Source organism: Oncorhynchus nerka, linkage group LG11 (assembly GCF_034236695.1).
Source record: "Oncorhynchus nerka isolate Pitt River linkage group LG11, Oner_Uvic_2.0, whole genome shotgun sequence".
Taxonomy (NCBI): Eukaryota; Metazoa; Chordata; class Actinopteri; order Salmoniformes; family Salmonidae; genus Oncorhynchus; species Oncorhynchus nerka.
In genome coordinates this window covers 27963272-27983732 of record NC_088406.1, presented here as the reverse complement: position 1 = coordinate 27983732, position 20461 = coordinate 27963272, and the positions used below count along the sequence as shown (strand labels likewise).

The 20461-nt window shown below is 44.4% G+C and overlaps 1 protein-coding gene across 1 annotated transcript in view; it reads right to left on the bottom strand.

The window, feature by feature from the left end:
- LOC115136644 (kinase suppressor of Ras 1-like) overlaps positions 1-1365 on the bottom strand; it is a 75797-nt gene extending 74432 nt beyond the window's left edge. The window contains exon 1 of the mRNA XM_065024360.1: positions 886-1365. Coding sequence (XP_064880432.1) covers positions 886-1020 — 135 coding nt within the window. The 5' untranslated portion in view covers positions 1021-1365. The remainder of the gene's footprint in view (positions 1-885) is intronic.
- Between the last annotated feature and the right edge of the window lie 19096 nt (positions 1366-20461).

Below are 20461 nucleotides of genomic sequence, written 5' to 3'. Positions count from 1 at the left end.
ATATTGAAGCAACATCTCAAGACATCAGTCAGGAAGTTAAAGCTTGGTTGCAAATGGCTCTTCCAAATGGACAATGACCCCAAGCATACTTCCAAAGTTGGGGCAAAATGGCTTAAGGACATCAAAGTCAAGGTATTGGAGTGGCCATCACAACGCCCTGACCTCAATCCCATAGACAATTTGTGGGCAGAACTGAAAAGGCGTATGCAAGCAAGGAGGCCTAAAAACCTGACTCAGTTACACCAGCTCTGTCAGGAGGAATGGGCCAAAAATCACCCAATTTATTGTGGGAAGCTTGTGGAAGGCTACCCAAAACGTTTGACCCAAGTTAAACAATTTAAAGGCAATGCTACCAAATACTAATTGAGTGTATGTAATCTTCAGACCCACTGGTAATGTGATGAAAGAAATAAAGCTGAAATAAATAATTGTCTCTACTATTCTGACATTTCACATTCTTAAAATCAAGAGGTGATCCTAACTGACCTAAGACAGGGAATTTTTACTCTGCTTAAATGTCAGGAATTGTGAAAAACTGAGTTTAAATGTATTTGGTGAAGGTGTATGTCAACTTCCGACTTCAATTGTACCTACTATAGGAATACAGCACATCAAATACTGTTCATCTTTGGGCCAGAGCGATATACACGATATCACTGTATCATTTGTATTTATTTTAAGAATGTGGTGTGCTTGCAATGTCTATTATTTTCTATATAAAAACCAATCTAGTAGCCTATATCATGGGCACAACACACATCAAACAATGTCATGTTCCACTGTCTCTCTCGCTCACACAAACACACACACACACACACCAATAAGCTGAAGTTTATTACGATAACTGTCGAAGTGTATGTTATGGCTATGCTGACCATACTGTACCTCCAAAGTGCGTATTTCTTTCCGAGTGAGGTCGCTCAATGCAGCGCATTTGGTTCGGAGTCCTTGTAAACTAGAGATGGAGATCTCGATCATATTCTGGATGAGTTCGCACTGGCGGAGTGCGTCCTTGTCCATCGCTGCGCCACCTTCACTGTCCCCGTCCGATAGTTCATTACTTTAAACCATCCTTCCACCTTTGACTGGCACACAATCCATTCCTCGTCAATTGGCACGGCTTGACAGGTTGGGTTGAGTTTGGACAGTTAAAAAGTAGACACGCTACAGGAACGCATACAAACAAATAATCTGCACTCAGTAATAGACTCCCAAGAGCTGCAAACAAAACGAATAGAACAGTTCATTTAAAACCTTTAAAGTCTTAGCTGTCTGTCACTTCACTTAGCACACCGTGGGTTCTGTGTATTCTCAAGAGCTACGTAGTTTACGTATCTCAAGAGCTACGTAGTTTACTTATACGTCGTCTTTTAACCTCTTTCACACTGCGCAGAAGATCATATCTCACAACTCCTGGAGAACTGTTTATCCTATCAGGATATATAATAACATATAGAAATCTTCACAAGAAGATGGCAATATCATACAAGTACAATTAAATGCCTTTCTTGCAAGCTCTAAAACCAACAATGCGTAGTAGTTTATAGTAGTTTATATAAACAGCTCGGTGCATTCCGCATGTCAATACTTCTTACAAAAACAAGTAGTGATGAAGTCAATCTCTCCTCCACTTTGAGCCATGAGAGATTGTTATGCATAGTATTAATGTTGGCTCTGTGTGTACATTTAAGCGCCAGCCGTGCTGCATTTTCTGAGCAAACTGTAATGTGCAGGGATACTGGGAGACTAGGGATCGGGATATATGATAAACAGAGTAGCAGCAGCATATATGAAGATTGAATGTGAGTGTGTGTAGAGTCAGTATAAATGTGTATGAATGTTATGTGTGTGAGAAAATGAAGTGTGTGTGTGTGTGTGTGTGTGTGTGTGTGTGTGTGTGTGTGTGTGTGTGTGTGTGTGTGTGTGTGTGTGTGTGTGTGTGTGTGTAGAGTCCTGTGAGTGTGCATAGAGAGTGCAAAAATACAAATAAAATACTTTATTTAACTTGGCAAGTCAGTTAAGAACAAATTCTTATTTTACAATTACAGCCCCGGCCAAACCTCCCCTAACCCGGACGACATTGGGCCAATTGTGCGCCGCCCCATGGGACTCCCGATTAAGGCAGGTTGTGCCTCTAGCACTGAGATGCAGTGCCACTCAGGAGCCTTTATTGCCCCTAGTAGTGAAGGAGACGTGTTGATGGAAGTTGGGCATCACAATGAAGAAAGCAGCAAGTTTTCCTGCTTGTTTATAGCCTTGTACAGTTTGTTAACTGCCAGCTTGTTATTTTTTTTGTCCTGAGACAACAATAGCTGAAAACTCACTCAGGAGGTAGAAGGGTCGGCCTTTGACCATCAGGTATTCCAAGAAGGGTCAACAATGGGTCAAGACTTCCACTGCACTCTAGTCGGCACACCATTTGTTGTTGATGAAGAGGCAAACCCCTCCCACTGTCAATATCTCTGACTTCCCTGTCCTGTCCACTCGGGAATGGAGAATCCATCGAGTTGGACAGCCATGGGGGGTATCTCAGAAAAGCAGAGCATTTTGCAGTTATGAGAATCCCATTGGTAGCAAATCTGTGATCGGAGGTCATCCACCTTATTATCAAGTGATTCTATTGGCCAAGATTGTTCACCCATATTGGTCAGAAGAATGGAGGGTAGAGGTGGCCAGTTTTCCCTTCACCTTAATCTCGCCAGGACTCCCACTTTTGCCTCTGTAACACCGGCGTTTCCTCTTGGATACATCAAAGATTGGGTCAGAATTACAGAAAGAGCCCAGGGCTGATGAGTCAAAGTCAGAGCTGAGGTAAGTAACTGCCGATCTGAAATTCAACATTTCTTGTTGGCTATAAGAAATGATAGCGGATACATTTTGTGAAAATAAAGTACAAATGAACACCAAAAGAATGACAAAATAGCAAAGTTGGGTCGGAGCTCACAAAACGGCGGCCATCCAGTAGGGTGCCATCTTTTCAACAGTCAACATCAGTGGAGGCTGGTGAGAGGAGCTATAGGAGGATGGGCTCCTTTTCATGGCAGGAATAGACGTTTGACTCTGTTCCATGTATTCCATTACAGCTATTACAATGAGCCTGTCCTCCTATAGCTCCTCCCACCAGCCTCCACCAGTTAACAACTTCGGAAGTACAGACCACCAGAAATAGGTTGAGCGCCATCTAGTGGTGAAAATAAACACTGCCAAAAATGCACAGTAAAAAATGAAAATAAATAATGTCATCTCTACTCCCGCGCTCAATGTTGCCGGTCTACTAACCACCGGTCCTGGCAACCATCATTACACACACCTGGGAACCATCATTACACACACCTGGCAACCATCATTACACACACCTGGCAGCCATCATTAAGCACACATGCGCTCCATCATGAGGCTTAGCTGGACTCCATCACTGAATGAATACAAAAACAGGAATAGCGTCTAAACATGAAAAAAGGAAACAATACAGCCTAATGGGTGATACAACGGAGTGCTAGATAAAGGTGAAGTAAACTCAACGACTGCACCTGCTTCCTGACTCCCTGCGTCTCCATTACAGAATACTACCTCACAGAATGGAAGCAGCAGCCAAATGAGACATCTCCCAGATGGTCGGCGAACAGGGGGAACCACTTTGCCAACACCACGACCAGCTGGCGCAACTGGGGACTATGGATGAGGTCCTCTGCGTTCTTCAATGTCTAAATCTTCCTCTAAGGCGCCACCCCCAACGAGTGGAGGATCTTCTACCATGAGTCAACCCAGCGAGCATGCACCCCAGCCCATTCAGCAGTCTGCCCAGGTCAACGATGCCCGTTTGTCCCTTCTGGACAAATATGACGGGACTTCATCCAAATGCAGTGGCTTACTCCTCCAGTGCTCCCTCTATTTTGCTCATCAAACGGGAGCCCCCGCCCCTGAGAGGTCCAACGTTGCCCTGGTTATTTCACTGCAGAGTGTGATATGGCCATCTGGCAGAGAGGAGGAGCTGGGTTCCTATGGGAGATTCTTGGCTCTGTTCAGAGGAGTCTTCGATCATCCACAGAAGGGCAGAGAGGGGGGTGAGCGACTACTCCAACTACAGCAGGAGGACCTTGTCGTACCACCCAGGTTCAAAGAACATTAAAAGCCGATGCCCTGTCACGTCTCCACGATTTGGGAGACATTCCGGATCTGAGGGAGCCCATCATACTGCCCTCCCGAATCTTTGCACCTGTGCTTTGGGACATAGACGTGGACATATGCCAGGCTCTGGAGAGGGAACCTGCACCTGCTACCTGTCCTCCGGAGAGCACCCACATTCTTACGGAGGCAAAGGATCGGCTATTAACCTGGGCACACATGTCCCTTGACACCCAGGTATCGCCCTCACAGCTCAATCCATCTCCATTAAGTGCTGGTGGTCCACCTTTGCGCAGGACGTCGCCCGCTACATCAATTCCTGCTCAGTATGTGCTCAAACCAAGTCCTACAGGCACGCCGCAGCAGGGTAACTCCTTCCCCTCCCAGTGCCTGAGCGGCCTTGGTCCCATCTGTCTATAGATTTTGTTACTGATCTTCCCCTGTCTGACGGTTTCACCACTGTTATGGTTGTTGTGGACAGATTCTCCAAATCATTTTGTTTTCTCCCTCTAGCTGGTCTCCCTAGCACTCTCCAGGTCTTCCAGCACCAACTGTGGTCCCGTCACCAATTCACGTCGTGAGTATGGAAAGCCTTCTAGAAGAAGCTGGGGGTCACGGTCAGCCTCACATCCGGGTACCGGCCTCAGTCCAATGCGCAGCTGAAGAGGACCAACCAGGAGCTGGGGAGATTCCTGAGGAGTCACTGTTAGGACTGGCAGGGGGAGTGGACCCGGTTCCTTCCCTGGGCGGAGTACGCCCAGAACTCAGTTCGTCACTCCTCCACCGGGCAGTCTTCCTTCCAGTGTGTCCTGGCGTACCAGCCGGCCCTGGCCCTGTGGACCCCAAGCCAGACCGAAGCCCCTGTGGTGTACGAGTGGTTCTGGGGCACCAAAGAAGTTTGGAACGCTGCCCATGTGAGGCTCCAACGCGCTGTCCAACCGCCAGAAGGTGCATGCGGATTGCCACCGCATTGAGGCTCCTGTGTTCCGTCCTGTTGATCGCCTGTGTTCCATCCTGTTGATCTCATCTCTCCACCAGGAACCTCTCACTCTGCCTGCCCTGCCTGAAGCTGAGCCCCAGGATTGTGGGGCAATTCAAAATCCTCCAGAGGGTCAATGAGGTAACATACCAATTACAGCTTCCCACAAACTACTGGATCTCACCCTGTTTTCACATTTCCCTCCTCAGGCCGGTGGTTCCTGGTCCCCTGGCTGATGTCGCCCCCCGCGACACCCCTCCACCTCCCCTGGACATGTTGTCAGATCCCTCCTGGACTCCCAATGTTGTGGGTGTCGGCTCCAGTAGCTGTTGGACTGGGAAGGTTACGGTCCAGAGGAGCAGTGTTGGGTTCCGGTGGATGACATTCTAGATCCCAACCTCATCCGAGATTTCCACTTTCGCCGACCGGACCTGCCCGCTTCTCAACCAGACCTGCCCACTTCTCGACCGTACCCTGGCCTGCGTTGTCCTGCAGCTGGAGCCGTGTGTGTGGGGGGGGGGGGTTACAGTCATGTTTACCTCCGCTCCCCCGCTCAACGTCGCCGGTCTACTAACCACACACCTGGCAACCATCATTACGCACACCTGCTCCCCATCATGAGGCACACCTGGACTCCATCACTCCCTGATTACTTCCCCTTTATCTAGAACTCCTTTGTATCACCCATTAGGTAGTATGGTTTCCTGTTTTCATGTTTAGACGCTACTCCTGTTTTTGTATTCACTCTATGTTCATTCCTATTAAACTGACTCCCTGCGTCTCCATTACAAGGAAAATAATAATTTTTGTGAAATAGAGGCACACTAAGACAAAAGACACGTGACTGTGTAAATGACAACACATTATTGCAGGAAATTGATTAAAATGCTGGAAGTGAATGCTGGACTTAGACAATTAACTATGCAAATGAGCAAATGCTGTGTGTATTAAGGAAGTAGACACCTGGTTCAAATAGAAGCCTGTCTTGATGTGTACAGTGATTTAAGCAAATATGCATTATGACTGCAATAAAGGCTGCCTGGAATGGCCCTTCTAGGCGAGATGCATTGTTGGAGATGTAGTAGAATACTCAAGAGCTAACTAAAGAAGCTATAGTCATAATACGGGTGCTTTGGATTGATTCCTCTCACACATACACTGTGTCTGTTTCACCTTTCTCTGATTAAAAACACCAACTGACGACACAGCACACCACAGCTTCCACACACCACTTGCTCTCTCACTCGCTGCTGTCCACGCCGTATTTCCCCTTGTAAGACAGATATAAAGCAGACAGGCAGGCAGAGCAAGCAGCATCTACTGAACCACTGTTTACATGTGCTTACATCAGAGAGGATGAACAGCCACGATGAGCCCTGAGTGACACACATTCTCCTCCTTAGCCCCTAATGTAAGAGACCTGTGAACAGCAATTTAGCTTTTATTAAATAACCTATTAATTTACATTTAATTACTGCAGTGGGCTAAATCAGTGTTTCTTGGTAGTCAAACAAATCTACTTTAAAGTAAAAGTATACACCTCACACACATGGTTATGGGCTTAGAAAAAAGAAGACATCTGTACCATGTCAGATATAGAGTTGAAGTGTCTTCAATTACCAGTTTGCATCCCAATATTACACTTTATATACATCACAGAAGACTGAAATATAACAAAACCGTTTGGAACGGTTAGATAGAAACACCAGAGTTGATTAATTATGGAATTATTAAAAATATGATTAACATTCCGCTTTGGTCATTCGACTGCAGAAAAGGGCTACGTAATTTATCAGAAGTTTTTATCCAGAGAGACTTACAGGAGCAATTAAATCAAATCGAATTAGTAAACAACTTGTGTAGACTAATAGTGAAATGCTTACTGTCGGGCCCTTCCCAACAATGCAGAGAGAACAAAGATACAGTGCCTTGCGAAAGTATTCGGCCCCCTTGAACTTTGCAACCTTTTGCCACATTTCAGGCTTCAAACATAAAGATATAAAACTGTATTTTTGTGGAGAATCAACAACAAGTGGGACACAATCATGAAGTGGAACGACATTTATTGGATATTTCAAACTTTTTAACAAACCAAAAACTGAAAAATTGGGCGTGCAAAATTATTCAGCCCCCTTAAGTTAATACTTTGTAGCGCCACCTTTTGCTGCGATTACAGCTGTAAGTCGCTTGGGGTATGTCTCTATCAGTTTTGCACATCGAGAGACTGACATTTTTTCCCATTCCTCCTTGCAAAACAGCTCGAGCTCAGTGAGGTTGGATGGAGAGCATTTGTGAACAGCAGTTTTCAGTTCTTTCCACAGATTCTCGATTGGATTCAGGTCTGGACTTTGACTTGGCCATTCTAACACCTGGATATGTTTATTTTTGAACCATTCCATTGTAGATTTTGCTTTATGTTTTGGATCATTGTCTTGTTGGAAGACAAATCTCCGTCCCAGTCTCAGGTCTTTTGCAGACTCCATCAGGTTTTCTTCCAGAATGGTCCTGTATTTGGCTCCATCCATCTTCCCATCAATTTTAACCATTTCCCTGTCCCTGCTGAAGAAAAGCAGGCCCAAACCATGATGCTGCCAGAACCATGTTTGACAGTGGGGATGGTGTGTTCAGGGTGATGAGCTGTGTTGCTTTTACGCCAAACATAACGTTTTGCATTGTTGCCAAAAAGTTCAATTTTGGTTTCATCTGACCAGAGCACCTTCTTCCACATGTTTGGTGTGTCTCCCAGGTGGCTTGTGGCAAACTTTAAACAACACTTTTTATGGATATCTTTAAGAAATGGCTTTCTTCTTGCCACTCTTCCATAAAGGCCAGATTTGTGCAATATACGACTAATTGTTGTCCTATGGACAGAGTCTCCCACCTCAGCTGTAGATATCTGCAGTTCATCCAGAGTGATCATGGGCCTCTTGGCTGCATCTCTGATCAGTCTTCTCCTTGTATGAGCTGAAAGTTTAGAGGGACGGCCAGGTCTTGGTAGATTTGCAGTGGTCTGATACTCCTTCCATTTCAATATTATCGCTTGCACAGTGCTCCTTGGGATGTTTAAAGCTTGGGAAATCTTTTTGTATCCAAATCCGGCTTTAAACTTCTTCACAACAGTATCTCGGACCTGCCTGGTGTGTTCCTTGTTCTTCATGATGCTCTCTGCGCTTTTAACGGACCTCTGAGACTATCACAGTGCAGGTGCATTTATACAGAGACTTGATTACACACAGGTGGATTGTATTTATCATCATTAGTCATTTAGGTCAACATTGGATCATTCAGAGATCCTCACTGAACTTCTGGAGAGAGTTTGCTGCACTGAAAGTAAAGGGGCTGAATAATTTTGCACGCCCAATTTTTCAGTTTTTGATTTGTTAAAAAAGTTTGAAATATCCAATAAATGTCGTTCCACTTCATGATTGTGTCCCACTTGTTGTTGATTCTTCACAAAAAATACAGTTTTATATCTTTATGTTTGAAGCCTGAAATGTGGCAAAAGGTCGCAAAGTTCAAGGGGGCCGAATACTTTCGCAAGGCACTGTATATACAATGAGTAAAAATGGCTAAAAATAACAGGATACCAGTACCGTGCCGATGTGCAGGGGTGCAAGGTAATTGAGGTAAATATGTACATACAGTGGGGAGAACACGTATTTGATACACTGCCGATTTTGCAGGTTTTCCTACTTACAAAGCATGTAGAGGTCTGTAATTTTATCATAGGTACACTTCAACTGTGAGAGGCGGAATCTAAAAAAAATCTAAAATCAAGAAAATCACATTGTATGATTTTAAGTAATTAATTAGCATTTTATTGCATGACATAAGTATTTGATACATCAGAAAAGCAGAACTTAATATTTGGTACAGAAACCTTTGTTTGTAATTACAGAGATCATACGTTTCCTGTAGTTCTTGACCAGGTTTGCACACACTGCAGCAGGGATTTTGGCCCACTCCTCCATACAGACCTTCTCCAGATCCTTCAGGTTTCGGGGCTGTCGCTGGGCAATACGGACTTTCAGCTCCCTCCAAAGATTTTCTATTGTGTTCAGGTCTGGAGACTGGCTAGGCCACTCCAGGACCTTGAAATGCTTCTTACGGAGCCACTCCTTAGTTGCCTTGGCTGTGTGTTTCGGGTCATTGTCATGCTGGAAGACCCAGCCATGACCCATCTTCAATGTGCTTACTGAGGGAAGGAGGTTGTTGGCCATGATCTCGTGATACATGGCCCCATCCATCCTCCCCTCAATACGGTGCAGTCATCCTGTCCCCTTTGCAGAAAAGCATCCCCAAAGAATGATGTTTCCACCTCCATGCTTCACGGTTGGGATGGTGTTCTTGGGGTTGTACTCATCCTTCTTCTTCCTCCAAACACGGCGAGTGGAGTTTAGACCAAAAATCTCTATTTTTGTCTCATCAGACCACATGACCTTCTCCCATTCCTCCCCTGGATCATCCAGATGGTCATTGGCAAACTTCAGACGGGCCTGGACATGCGCCGGCTTGAGCAGGGGGACCTTGCGTGCGCTGCAGGATTTTAATCCATGACGGCGTAGTATGTTACTAATGGTTTTCTTTGAGACTGTGGTCCCAGCTCTCTTCAGGTCATTGACCAGGTCCTGCCGTGTAGTTCTGGGCTGATCCCTCACCTTCCTCATGATCGTTGATGCCCCACGAGGTGAGATCTTTCATGGAGTCCCAGACCGAGGCTGATTGAACTTCTTCCATTTTCTAATAATTGCGCCAACAGTTGTTGCCTTCTCACCAAGCTGCTTGCCTATTGTCCTGTAGCCCATCCCAGCCTTGTGCAGGTCTACAATTTTATCCCTGATGTCCTTACACAGCTCTCTGGTCTTGGCCATTGTGGAGAGGTTGGAGTCTGTTTGATTGAGTGTGTGGACAGGTGTCTTTTTTACAGGTAACGAGTTCAAACAGGTGCAGTTAATACAGGTAATGAGTGGTGAACAGGAGGGCTTCTTGAAGAAAAACTAACAGGTCTGTGAGAGCCGGAATTCTTACTGGTTGGTAGGTGATCAAATACTTAGGTCATGCAATAAAATGCAAATGAATTACTTAAAAATCATACAATGTGATTTTCTGGATTTTTTCTTTTTTTTCTGGAAGTGAACCTATGATAAAAATGACAGACCTCTATATGCTTTGTAAGTAGGAAAGCCTGGAAAATCGGCACTGTATCAAATACTTGTTCTCCCCACTATATAGGTATGGATAAAGTGACTTGGCAACAGGATAGATAATAAACAGTAACAGCAGCGTATATGATGAGTAACTATTAAAACATTCCTCAACTATTAAAACATTCCCAAACCAGAAACCGTGGATTGATGGCAGCATTCGGGCGAAACTGAAAGCGTGAACCACTGCTTTTAACCAGGGAAGGTGACCGGAAACATGACGGAATACAAACAGTGTAGCTATTCCCTCCACCAGGCAATCAAACAAGCTAAGCGTCAGTATAGAGACAAATTAGAGTCGCAATTCAACGGCTCAGACACAAGAGGTATGTGACAGGATCTACAGTCAATCACGGATTACAAAAAGAAAACCAGCCCCGTTGCGGACCAGGATGTCTTGCTCCCAGACAGACTAAACAACTTCTTTGCTCGCTTTGAGGACAATACAGTGCCACGGCCCGCTACCAAAACCTGTGGACTCTCCTTCACTGCAGCTGACGTGAATAAAACATTTAAACGTGTTAACCTTCGCAAGGCTGCAGACCCAGACGGCATCCCCAGCCGGGTCCTCAGAGCATGAGCAGACCAGCTGGCTGGTGTGTTATTGGACATATTCAATCAATCCTTATCCCAGTCTGCTGTTCCCACATACTTCAAGAGGGCCACCATTGTTCCTGTTCCCAAGAAAGCTAAGGTAACTGAGCTAAACGACTACCGCCCCGTAGCACTCACTTCCGTCATCATGAAGTGCTTTGAGAGACTAGTCAAGGACCATATCACCTCCACCCTACCTGACACCCTAGACCCACTCCAATTTGCTTACCGTCCCAATAGGTCCACAGACCTACCCTGGGTCTCGACCCTGCCCTGTGCAACTGGGTACTGGACTTCCTGACGGGCCGCCCCCAGGTGGTGAGGGTAGGTAACAACATCTCCACCCCGCTGTGACCAAATACTTATTTTCCACCATCATTTGCAAATAAATTCATTAAAAATCCTACAATGTGATTTTCTGGATATTTTTTCTCATTTTGTCTGTCATAGTTGAAGTGACATGATAAAAATTACAGGCCTCTCTCATCTTTTTAAGTGGGAGAACTTGCACAATTGGTGGCTGACTAAATACTTTTTTGCCCCACTGTATATACTGTACCCTATACCATCTACTGCATCTTGCCATTTTTATGTAATACATGTATCACTAGCCACTTGAAACAATGCCACTTTTATGTTTACATACCCTACATTACTCATCTCATATGTATATACTGTACTCTATACCATCTACTGCATCTTGCCTATGCCGTTCTGTACCATCACTCATTCATGTATTTTTATGTACATATTCTTCATCCCTTTACACTTGTGTGTATAAGGTAGTTGTTGTGGAATTGTTAGGTTAGATTACCTGTTGGTTATTACTGCATTGTCGGAACTAGAAGCACAAGCATTTCGCAACACTCGCATTAACATCTGCTAACCATGTGTATGTGACAAATAAATGAGATTGATTTGATTTGAGTAGAGTTAGCGCAAAAAGGGTCAATGCAGATTGTCCGGGTAGATATTAGTTAACTATTTAACAAACTATTTAGCAGTCGTATGGCTTGAGGGTAGAAGCTGTTCAGGGTCCTGTTGGTTCCAGTCTTGGTGGATCGGTACCGCTTGCCGTGCAGTAGCAGGGAGAACAGTCTCTGACTTGGGTGGCTGGAGTCTTTGACAATTTTTTAGGGCCTTCCTCTGGCACCACCTGGTATATGGGTCCTGGATGACACAGAGCTCAGCCCCTGTGATGTGCTGGTCAGTAGCAGTTGCCATACCAAGCGGTGATGCAGCTAGTCAAGATGCTCTCAATGGTGCTGGGTTAAATGCCGTGCCTAAGGGTACATCGATAATCACAATAACACTGGCCTAACTATCACTAAATACAAAGATCAGAGCGCAGCACTTGTTCATTAAATGTTCTCTATGTACGTGGTTTACCAGTATACAGGTTGGGGGAGATAGAACGATGGAGAGAGAAATATGGTGGGAACCAGAGTAGTTAGCAGAGTGCAGACAATAGCCAGGTCTTTGTTTAATTTGTGTGTTGAGATGAAGCTCTGACTGGCGTGCTGTGACCTGCTCTGCCTGTGTTTCCCATGGGAAAGCTCCCCGCTCCCAAACATCTAGAAAACAAGCCCCCTTCATGACGCAGGCAGGAGAGGAGGAGCAGCCAAATCCTGGAGGATGGGAGGGCACACAGCCAGTTCCCTGAGTCCTGCAGAAGAGCAGGAATAATGTAATGGTATGTAAGGGAGGCAAATACAGACAAAATGTCATCCACTCTCGAAGTCCAATACAACTCACCTCGATGAATAAAGGATACATAAAAAGAGACACACTTAATTTTACAGCCCAGAGGGTTCTGACCTCAGGCAACTTGCTGTGTCTAATGAAATTCTAATCACATTCACACCGATTGGCTCTGCCCTGTTGCCTAGATTTCAGGTGATTAGAGAGAAACTGGGCCATCGTGCCACTCCCGCCTGCTACCCTCTCTGGATCAGTGGAGAATGATGGCTTGACCGAAGTTGTTTGAATTTGGCTCTCGTGACTTTACTTTTATTTGGAGCAAGTCTATAGAAATACAATCAAACAAAGATAATCAAAACGTGTTGCTGTTTCATTATATATAAATATCTCATGCAAAGAAGGATGAAAACACAATTTGTAGTGCCATATACAGACTCTCCTGTCTCTTCCTGTACTGTTTTGCACACCCTGCTCCCCATGTTTGGGCTCACGAGTGGCGCAGCGGTCTAAGGCACTGCATCTCAGTGCTAGAGGCATCACTACAGACCTCGTTTCTAGGCTGTATCACAACCGGCCATAATTGGGAGTCCCATAGGGTGGCTCACAATTGGCCCAGCGTCGTCTGGGTTAGGGTTTGGCCGGGGTAGGCAATCATTGTAAATAAATAAAAATTCTTAACTGACTTGCCTAGATGAATAAAGGTTCAATTAAAAAATATTCCAAAATTATTGTTGTAATTTATTTTCAAATTACTGTTATTTTGTCCTCTTGTCCCAACTTTCTTGTGAGAATGTACTGCCATCTACTGGTACAATAAGGTCAGTGAGTGACAGAGGGGAGAGACTCCAAGAGCAGTTGAAAACCGTGGTCTGGCTTTTTTATGGCGGTTTGGAGTAGTGGCTTCTTTCTTGCTGAGCGGTCTTTCAGGTTATGTTGATATAGGACTCGTTTTACTGTGGATATAGATACTTTTGTACCTGTTTCCCCCAGCATCTTCCTTTGCTGTTGTTCTGGGATTGATTTGCACTTTTCGCACCAAAGTACGTTCATCTCTAGGAGACACGTCTCCTTCCTGAGCGGTATGACAGCTGCATGGTCCCATGGTGTTTATACTTGCGTACTATTGTTTTTACATATGAACATGGTACCTTCAGGCATTTGGAAATTGCTCCCAAGGATGAACCAGACTTGTGGAGGTCTTGGCTGATTTCTTTTTATTTTCCCATGATGTCAAGCAAAGAGGCACTGTGTTTGAAGGTAGGCCTTGAAATACATCCACAGGTACACCTCCAATTGACTCAAATGATGTCAATTAGCCTGTCAGAAGCTTCTAAAGCCATGACATCATTTTCTGGAATTTTCCAAACTATTTAAAGGCACAGTCAACTTAGTGTATGAAAACTTCTGACCCACTGGAATTGTGATACAATGAATTATAAGTGAAATAATCTGTATTTACAAAATTGTTGGAGAAATGACTTGTGTCATGCACAAAGTAGATGTCCTAACCAACTTGCCAAAACTATAGTTTGTTAACAAGAAATTTGTGGAGTGGTTGAAAAACAAGTTTTAATGACTCTAACCTAAGTGTATGTTAGCTTCCGACTTCAACTGTACTTCACTTGCTTTGGCAATGTTAACATATGTTTTCCATGCCAATAAAGCTTGAATTGAATTGAGTTGAATTGAGAGAGGGAGAGAGAGTGAGAGAGAGAGAGAGAGAGAGAGAGAGAGAGAGTTCCATATCCCCCCAGGTCAATTCAATGTATGAATTGTAAAGTGACCTTATATTTTCTATGTAAAAAAAAATCCATTATTTTGGAGGTCTGTTAAAAGAGTGATGTAGTTGGCAATGAAGACACTCAACAAGGACAGGAAGTGACTGTTAGGAGATTGAGACACAGGAAGTGGTCACAATTGGTGGAAGGGAAAGAATGTTGGTAACGTTAATTCATCCCCTGATATTTACAGCCCTCTATAATGTATCCACATTCCGGTAATGTCATTGTATCAATATTTACTTATGCATTTATGCATATCCTCTCTGTTCTTGTTATATTAATATATGTATCATTCCTCAAATGTCAATCCACGTTTAAGAAACAAGAGTGTTTATCACATCAGTACACCAATGCAAATTGACTTAGTACAATTTAAGTCACACATTCTCATGCCTGATAAGAAACTTGTACTAGTCACAGTTCTACCATATTCTCCCTGTTCTCAGTGCACGGGTCATCCAGTACAGATCTTATGTAAAGGCCCGATTTGTGTCCTTGTTCACAGACATGTCAATATGAGAACAACGTGATATTTCACAGGCGAGAAGGAGAGGCCCTCCTGTGCTGACCAACTGCCAGATTCTCTTCATTGACCATTCCAAAACATAGTGTAAAAGCACACTAGGGGTGGTGGATCTGAAATGGCATCCTATTCCCTACAGTGCATTCAGGAAAATATTCAGACCCCTTGACTTTTTCCACATTTTGTTACATTACAGCCTTATTCTAAAATTGATTAAATTGTTATTTTCCCTCATCAATCGACACACAATACCCTATGACAAAACAAACATGTTTTTAGAAATGTTTTGCTAATTTATTCAAATTAAAAAACTGAAATATCACATTTACTTAAGTATTCAGACCGTTTACTCAGTATTTTGCTGAAGCACCTTTGGCAGCGATCGCAGCATCGAGTCTTAGAGCGTTGGGCCAGCAGCTCCCCGCACCTCTCGGATTCAGATGGGTTGGGTTAAATGCGGAAGATACATTCAGTTGGACAACTGACTAGGTGGCCCTCTTTCCCTTTCCTTTCTTGGGTATGACGCTACAAGCTTGGCACATCTGTATTTGGGGAGTTTCTCCCATTCTTCTCTGCAGATCCTCTCAAGCTCTGTCAGGTTGGATGGGGAACATTGCTGCACAGCTACTTTCAGGTCTCTCTAGAGATGTTCGATCAGGTTCAAGTCCGGGCTCTGGCTGGGCCACTCAAGGACATTCAGAGACTTGTCCCTAAGCCACACCTGCATTGTCTTGGCTGTGTGCTTAGGGTCGTTGTCCTGTTGGAAGGTGAACCTTCGCCCCAGTCTGAGGTCCTGAGCGCTCTGAGCGCAAGGATCTCTCTGTACTTTGCTCCGTTCATCTTTACCTCGATCCTGACTAGTCTTCCAGTCCCTACAGCTGAAAAACAGCCCCACAGCATGATGCTGCCACCACCAGTGGTGGAAAAAGTACCCAATTGTCATACTTGAGTAAAAGACTCAAGTTAAAGTCACCCAGTAAAATCCTATTTGAATAAAAGTCCAAAAGTATTTTGTTTTAAATATACTTAAGTATCAAAAGTAAAGTATAAATGATTTCAAATTCCTTATATTAAGCAAACCAGACGGCACAATTTGTTTGCTCTTTTAAATATACAGATTTTTTCCATTCACAGGTGCACACTCCAACACTCATAATTTACAAACAAAGCATTTGTGTTTAGTGAGTTTGCCAGATCAGATGCAGTAGGGATGACCAGGGATTTTCTATTTAAGTGCATGAATTAGACCATTTTCTTGTCCTGCTAAGCATTCAAAATGTAACAAGTACTTTTGGGTGTCAGGGAAATTGTATGGGGTAGAAAGTACATTATTTTCTTTAGGAATGTGGTGGAATAAAAGTAAAAGTTGTCAAAAATATACATTTTAAAGTAAAGTACAGATACCCCCCAAAACTACTTAAGTTGTACTTTCAAGTATATTTACTTAAGTCCTTTACACCACTGGCCACCACCGTGCTTCACCGTAGGGATGGTGCCAGGTTTCCTTCAGATGTGAAGCTTGGCATTCAGACCAAAGAGTTCAATCTTGGTTTCATTAGACCAGAGAATCTTGCTTCTCATGGTCTAAGTCTTCAGGTGCCTTTTGGCAAACTCCAAGCGTGCTGTCATGTGCCTTTTACTGAGGAGTGACTTCCATCTGACCACTCTACCATAAAGGCCTGATTGGTGGAGTGCTGCAGAGATGGTTGTCCTTCTGCAAGGTTCTCCCATCTCCACAGAGGAACTCTAGAGCTCTGTCAAAGTGACCAGCAGGTTCTTGGCCCTTCTCCCCCGATTGCTCAGTTTGGCAGGGCAGCCAGCTCTAGGAAGAGTTTTGATGATTCCAAACATCTTCCATTTAAGAACGATGGAAGCCACTGTGCTCTTGGGAACCTTCAATGCTGCAGAAATGTTTTGTTACCCTTCCCCAGATCTGTGCCTCAACCCAATCCTGTCTCAGAGCTCTACGGTAATTCCTTTAACCTCATGGCTTGGCTTTCGCTCTGACATGCACTGTCAACTGTGCGATCTTATATAGATAGGTCTGTGCCTTTTCAAACCATGTTCAATCAATTGAATTCACCACAGGTGGACTCTAATCAAGTTGTAAAAACATATCAAGGATGATCAATGGAAACAGGATGCGCCTGCAAAAGGTCTGAATTCTTACTAAAAAAGTTATTCCTGTGTTTTATTTTATACATTTGGAAACATTTCTAAAAACCTGTTTTTGCTTTGTTATTGTGTGGTATTGTGTGTGGATTGATGAGGAACATTTATTAAATACATCTTAGAAAGAGGGGGGTCTGAATACTTTCCGAATGCACTGTATATAGCGCACTACTTTTGGCCAGAGCCCATGAGGGAATAGGGTTCGATTTCGGACAGCCTGAATCTCTTTTAGCCTGCTGAGCACCTACACTGGCTGGCCAATGATCACCTGACAAAGTGAGGTTAGAGATACACCTCTGACCCACAGAGGCAGCTGTCCGGTCAGATATTATGGCTAGCTAGGCCAGTTACTTCTTCAGCCATGTCCTCTCAATAACACTTACCACTAATGCACAATAGTACTAAATCAACAGTAATCACTCAGAAAGCAATAATCACTCAGAAACCAATAAAATCAACACACTACAGTTGGCGAAAGAGAGAAAAAGTTAGAGAAATAGACAAAAGAAGAGAAAGACTGAGAGTCCAGGATCCAAATTAAGTGATAGAGAAAAGGTACTGTAGCAAGTGGTTTCTCCCCTCCCTCCCTCCCTCCCTCCCTCCCTCCATGAGGTGTCAATGTTATTTTGTTTGAGGAAGTGTGGCTGTTGAACACGTGACTTGCACTGCCCAACACATAATTTACACTAGTTTTTCAAGGCTGCAGAAAAATAATCCCTCTCCCCCATGCCCTCAAATACATACCAACACACAGAGGCAATCTTAATCCTGTCAATCAAGGACAGGAAATGATACCGGCTTTATGGAAGAGTTGCTGTACCAAATACGTTTGGAAATAAAACTAGATTCGATTTAGATCTCCACAGTAGCCATTTCCGTTTGTAAAATGTTCCATATTTTATGGATTAGAAATGACAAGGAAGTTCCTCCTTTGCCCTTTTAAGATTGATCTACTCATGAGAGAGAATTTGAAACATTTGTAATGTCATCATGACCTAATGGAATGACAATACAGACACTGAGTCACCTGTTAACGAGTCAAAGCAATGATTCCAAAATTGCTAGGCCCTTTAGGCATCTGACAAGAAACAATGTCTTTGTTTACTTGGTGAATCACAAGACACTTCAAAAAGCTTTAGGTGGGTCACAGTGCAAAGAAATGTGTGGGAAGTGAATCACTGAATGAGAACAAGGGTCATGTATGTATAGTTACAGCGCAGTGCAAGAAAGAAGAACTTGGAAGATTTACAGTCAGCTTTACAGTCAGATAGTCAACTGACATCTGTTTTGATGCCTAGTGTGGGTCGGGGGACCTGCTCTTGCCGTACTTTGTAATCATAGGCTACTATCTCAATCTCCCATCTCTACTCAATCTCCCATTTCTGTGAAGTCAACATCCTCCGGCTCTCGATCTCTGCGAAGTCAACAGCCTCCTCCTTTCCATTTCTGTGAAGCCAACATCCTCCTGCTCTCCATCTCTGTGAAGCCAACAGCCTCCTCCTTTCCATTTCTGTGAAGCCAACAGCCTCCTGCTCTCATCTCTGTGAAGCCAACAGCCTCCTGCTCTGCTCTCTGTGAAGCCAACAGCCTGCAGCTATCCATCCCTGTGAAGCCAACAGCCTCCTGCTCTGCTCTCTGTGAAGCCAACAGCCTCCTGCTCTGCTCTCTGTGAAGCCAACAGCCCCCTGCTCTGCTCTCTGTGAAGCCAATAGCCCCCTGCTCTGCTCTCTGTGAAGCCAACAGCCTCCTGCTCTGCTCTCTGTGAAGCCAACAGCCTGCAGCTATCCATCTCTGTGAAGCCAACAGCCTCCTGCTCTGCTCTCTGTGAAGCCAACAGCCTGCAGCTATCCATTTCTGTGAAGCCAACAGCCTCCTGCTCTCATCTCTGTGAAGCCAACAGCCTCCTGCTCTGCTCTCTGTGAAGCCAACAGCCTGCAGCTATCCATCCCTGTGAAGCCAACAGCCTCCTGCTCTGCTCTCTGTGAAGCCAACAGCCTCCTGCTCTGCTCTCTGTGAAGCCAACAGCCCCCTGCTCTGCTCTCTGTGAAGCCAACAGCCCCCTGCTCTGCTCTCTGTGAAGCCAACAGCCTCCTGCTCTGCTCTCTGTGAAGCCAACAGCCTCCTGCTATCCATCTCTGTGAAGCCAACAACCTGCAGCTATCCATCTCTGTGAAGCCAACAGCCTCCTGCTCTCATCTCTGTGAAGCCAACAGCCTCCTGCTCTGCTCTCTGTGAAGTCAACAGCCTCCTGCTCTGCTCTCTGTGAAGTCAACAGCCTCCTGCTCTGTTCTCTGTGAAGTCAACAGCCTCCTGCTCTGCTCTCTGTGAAGTCAACAGCCTGCAGCTATCCATCTCTGTGAAGCCAATATCCTCCTGCTCTGCTCTCTGTGAAGTCAACAGCCTCCTGCTCTGCTCTCTGTGAAGCCAACAGCCCCTGCTCTCCATCTATCCCGCGTGCTCATGTCCTAATCAGTCAAAGCCTTTAATGTTTAACCTGAGTATTAAGGGTTCAAGTCAATGATAAACCAGCAAGTCAGTGATCCCAGCTTTGTTTTTACACCACACCAGACAACACCATGTGTGCTGGCTGGTATATTTCCACGATTGAAATATTATCCAATATCAGGTAGCTAAGTGTGCAGTGTCAGTAAACATGATATTATCAGAACACACACTCCAACATGTTTTTAATACCACGTATTGTAAAGATATTAAATAAAAAAATGGAATCATTCATGAATGTGTCATAAATAATGCAGTTTGGATCAATGAGAATTAGTCATTGGCTTTGGTTTCAACACATTTGATGACACATTTCACAAACAATTCTGCACCAAGCTTCAAAGTTCATCATAATATTATGCCACATGTTTGATGGATCTGCAGTCACACTTAATCTATATAACATGTTTTCTACCTGTGTCAGGAACGCTATCTAGGACTGATGATTGTGGTTTGTTTTAAACTGGATCTTCAGTACTATGTGGCATGTGTCAATGTGACATGGATTTGGTGTAAAATAAACTGGGCTTCAGTACTTCACACCCGATACTGGTCTGTTGTAAACCAAACTGGAGCTTCAGTACTGTGTGGGTCAGTGAAATTGGTCTGTTGTAAACCAAACTGTAGTTTCAGGAGTGTGCTGGTAATTTGTGTCATATCTGACATTGTTGACAAAGCAGGACATCTGGAGAACTACAGTAACTCCTCACTCCCCCTTCTCCCAGACTACTAGAATCTTCTGGAGGTCCTGGAGTCCTGTGGGGGCAATTACCACAGCTGAGAAAGCTTAAACAGGGGATTTGTGGTCTTACAGCTAGCTCTAAGGGGCTGGGTCACTATCCCCATGACTGGGGTGCAAAGTTGTGGACTCCAGTCACAT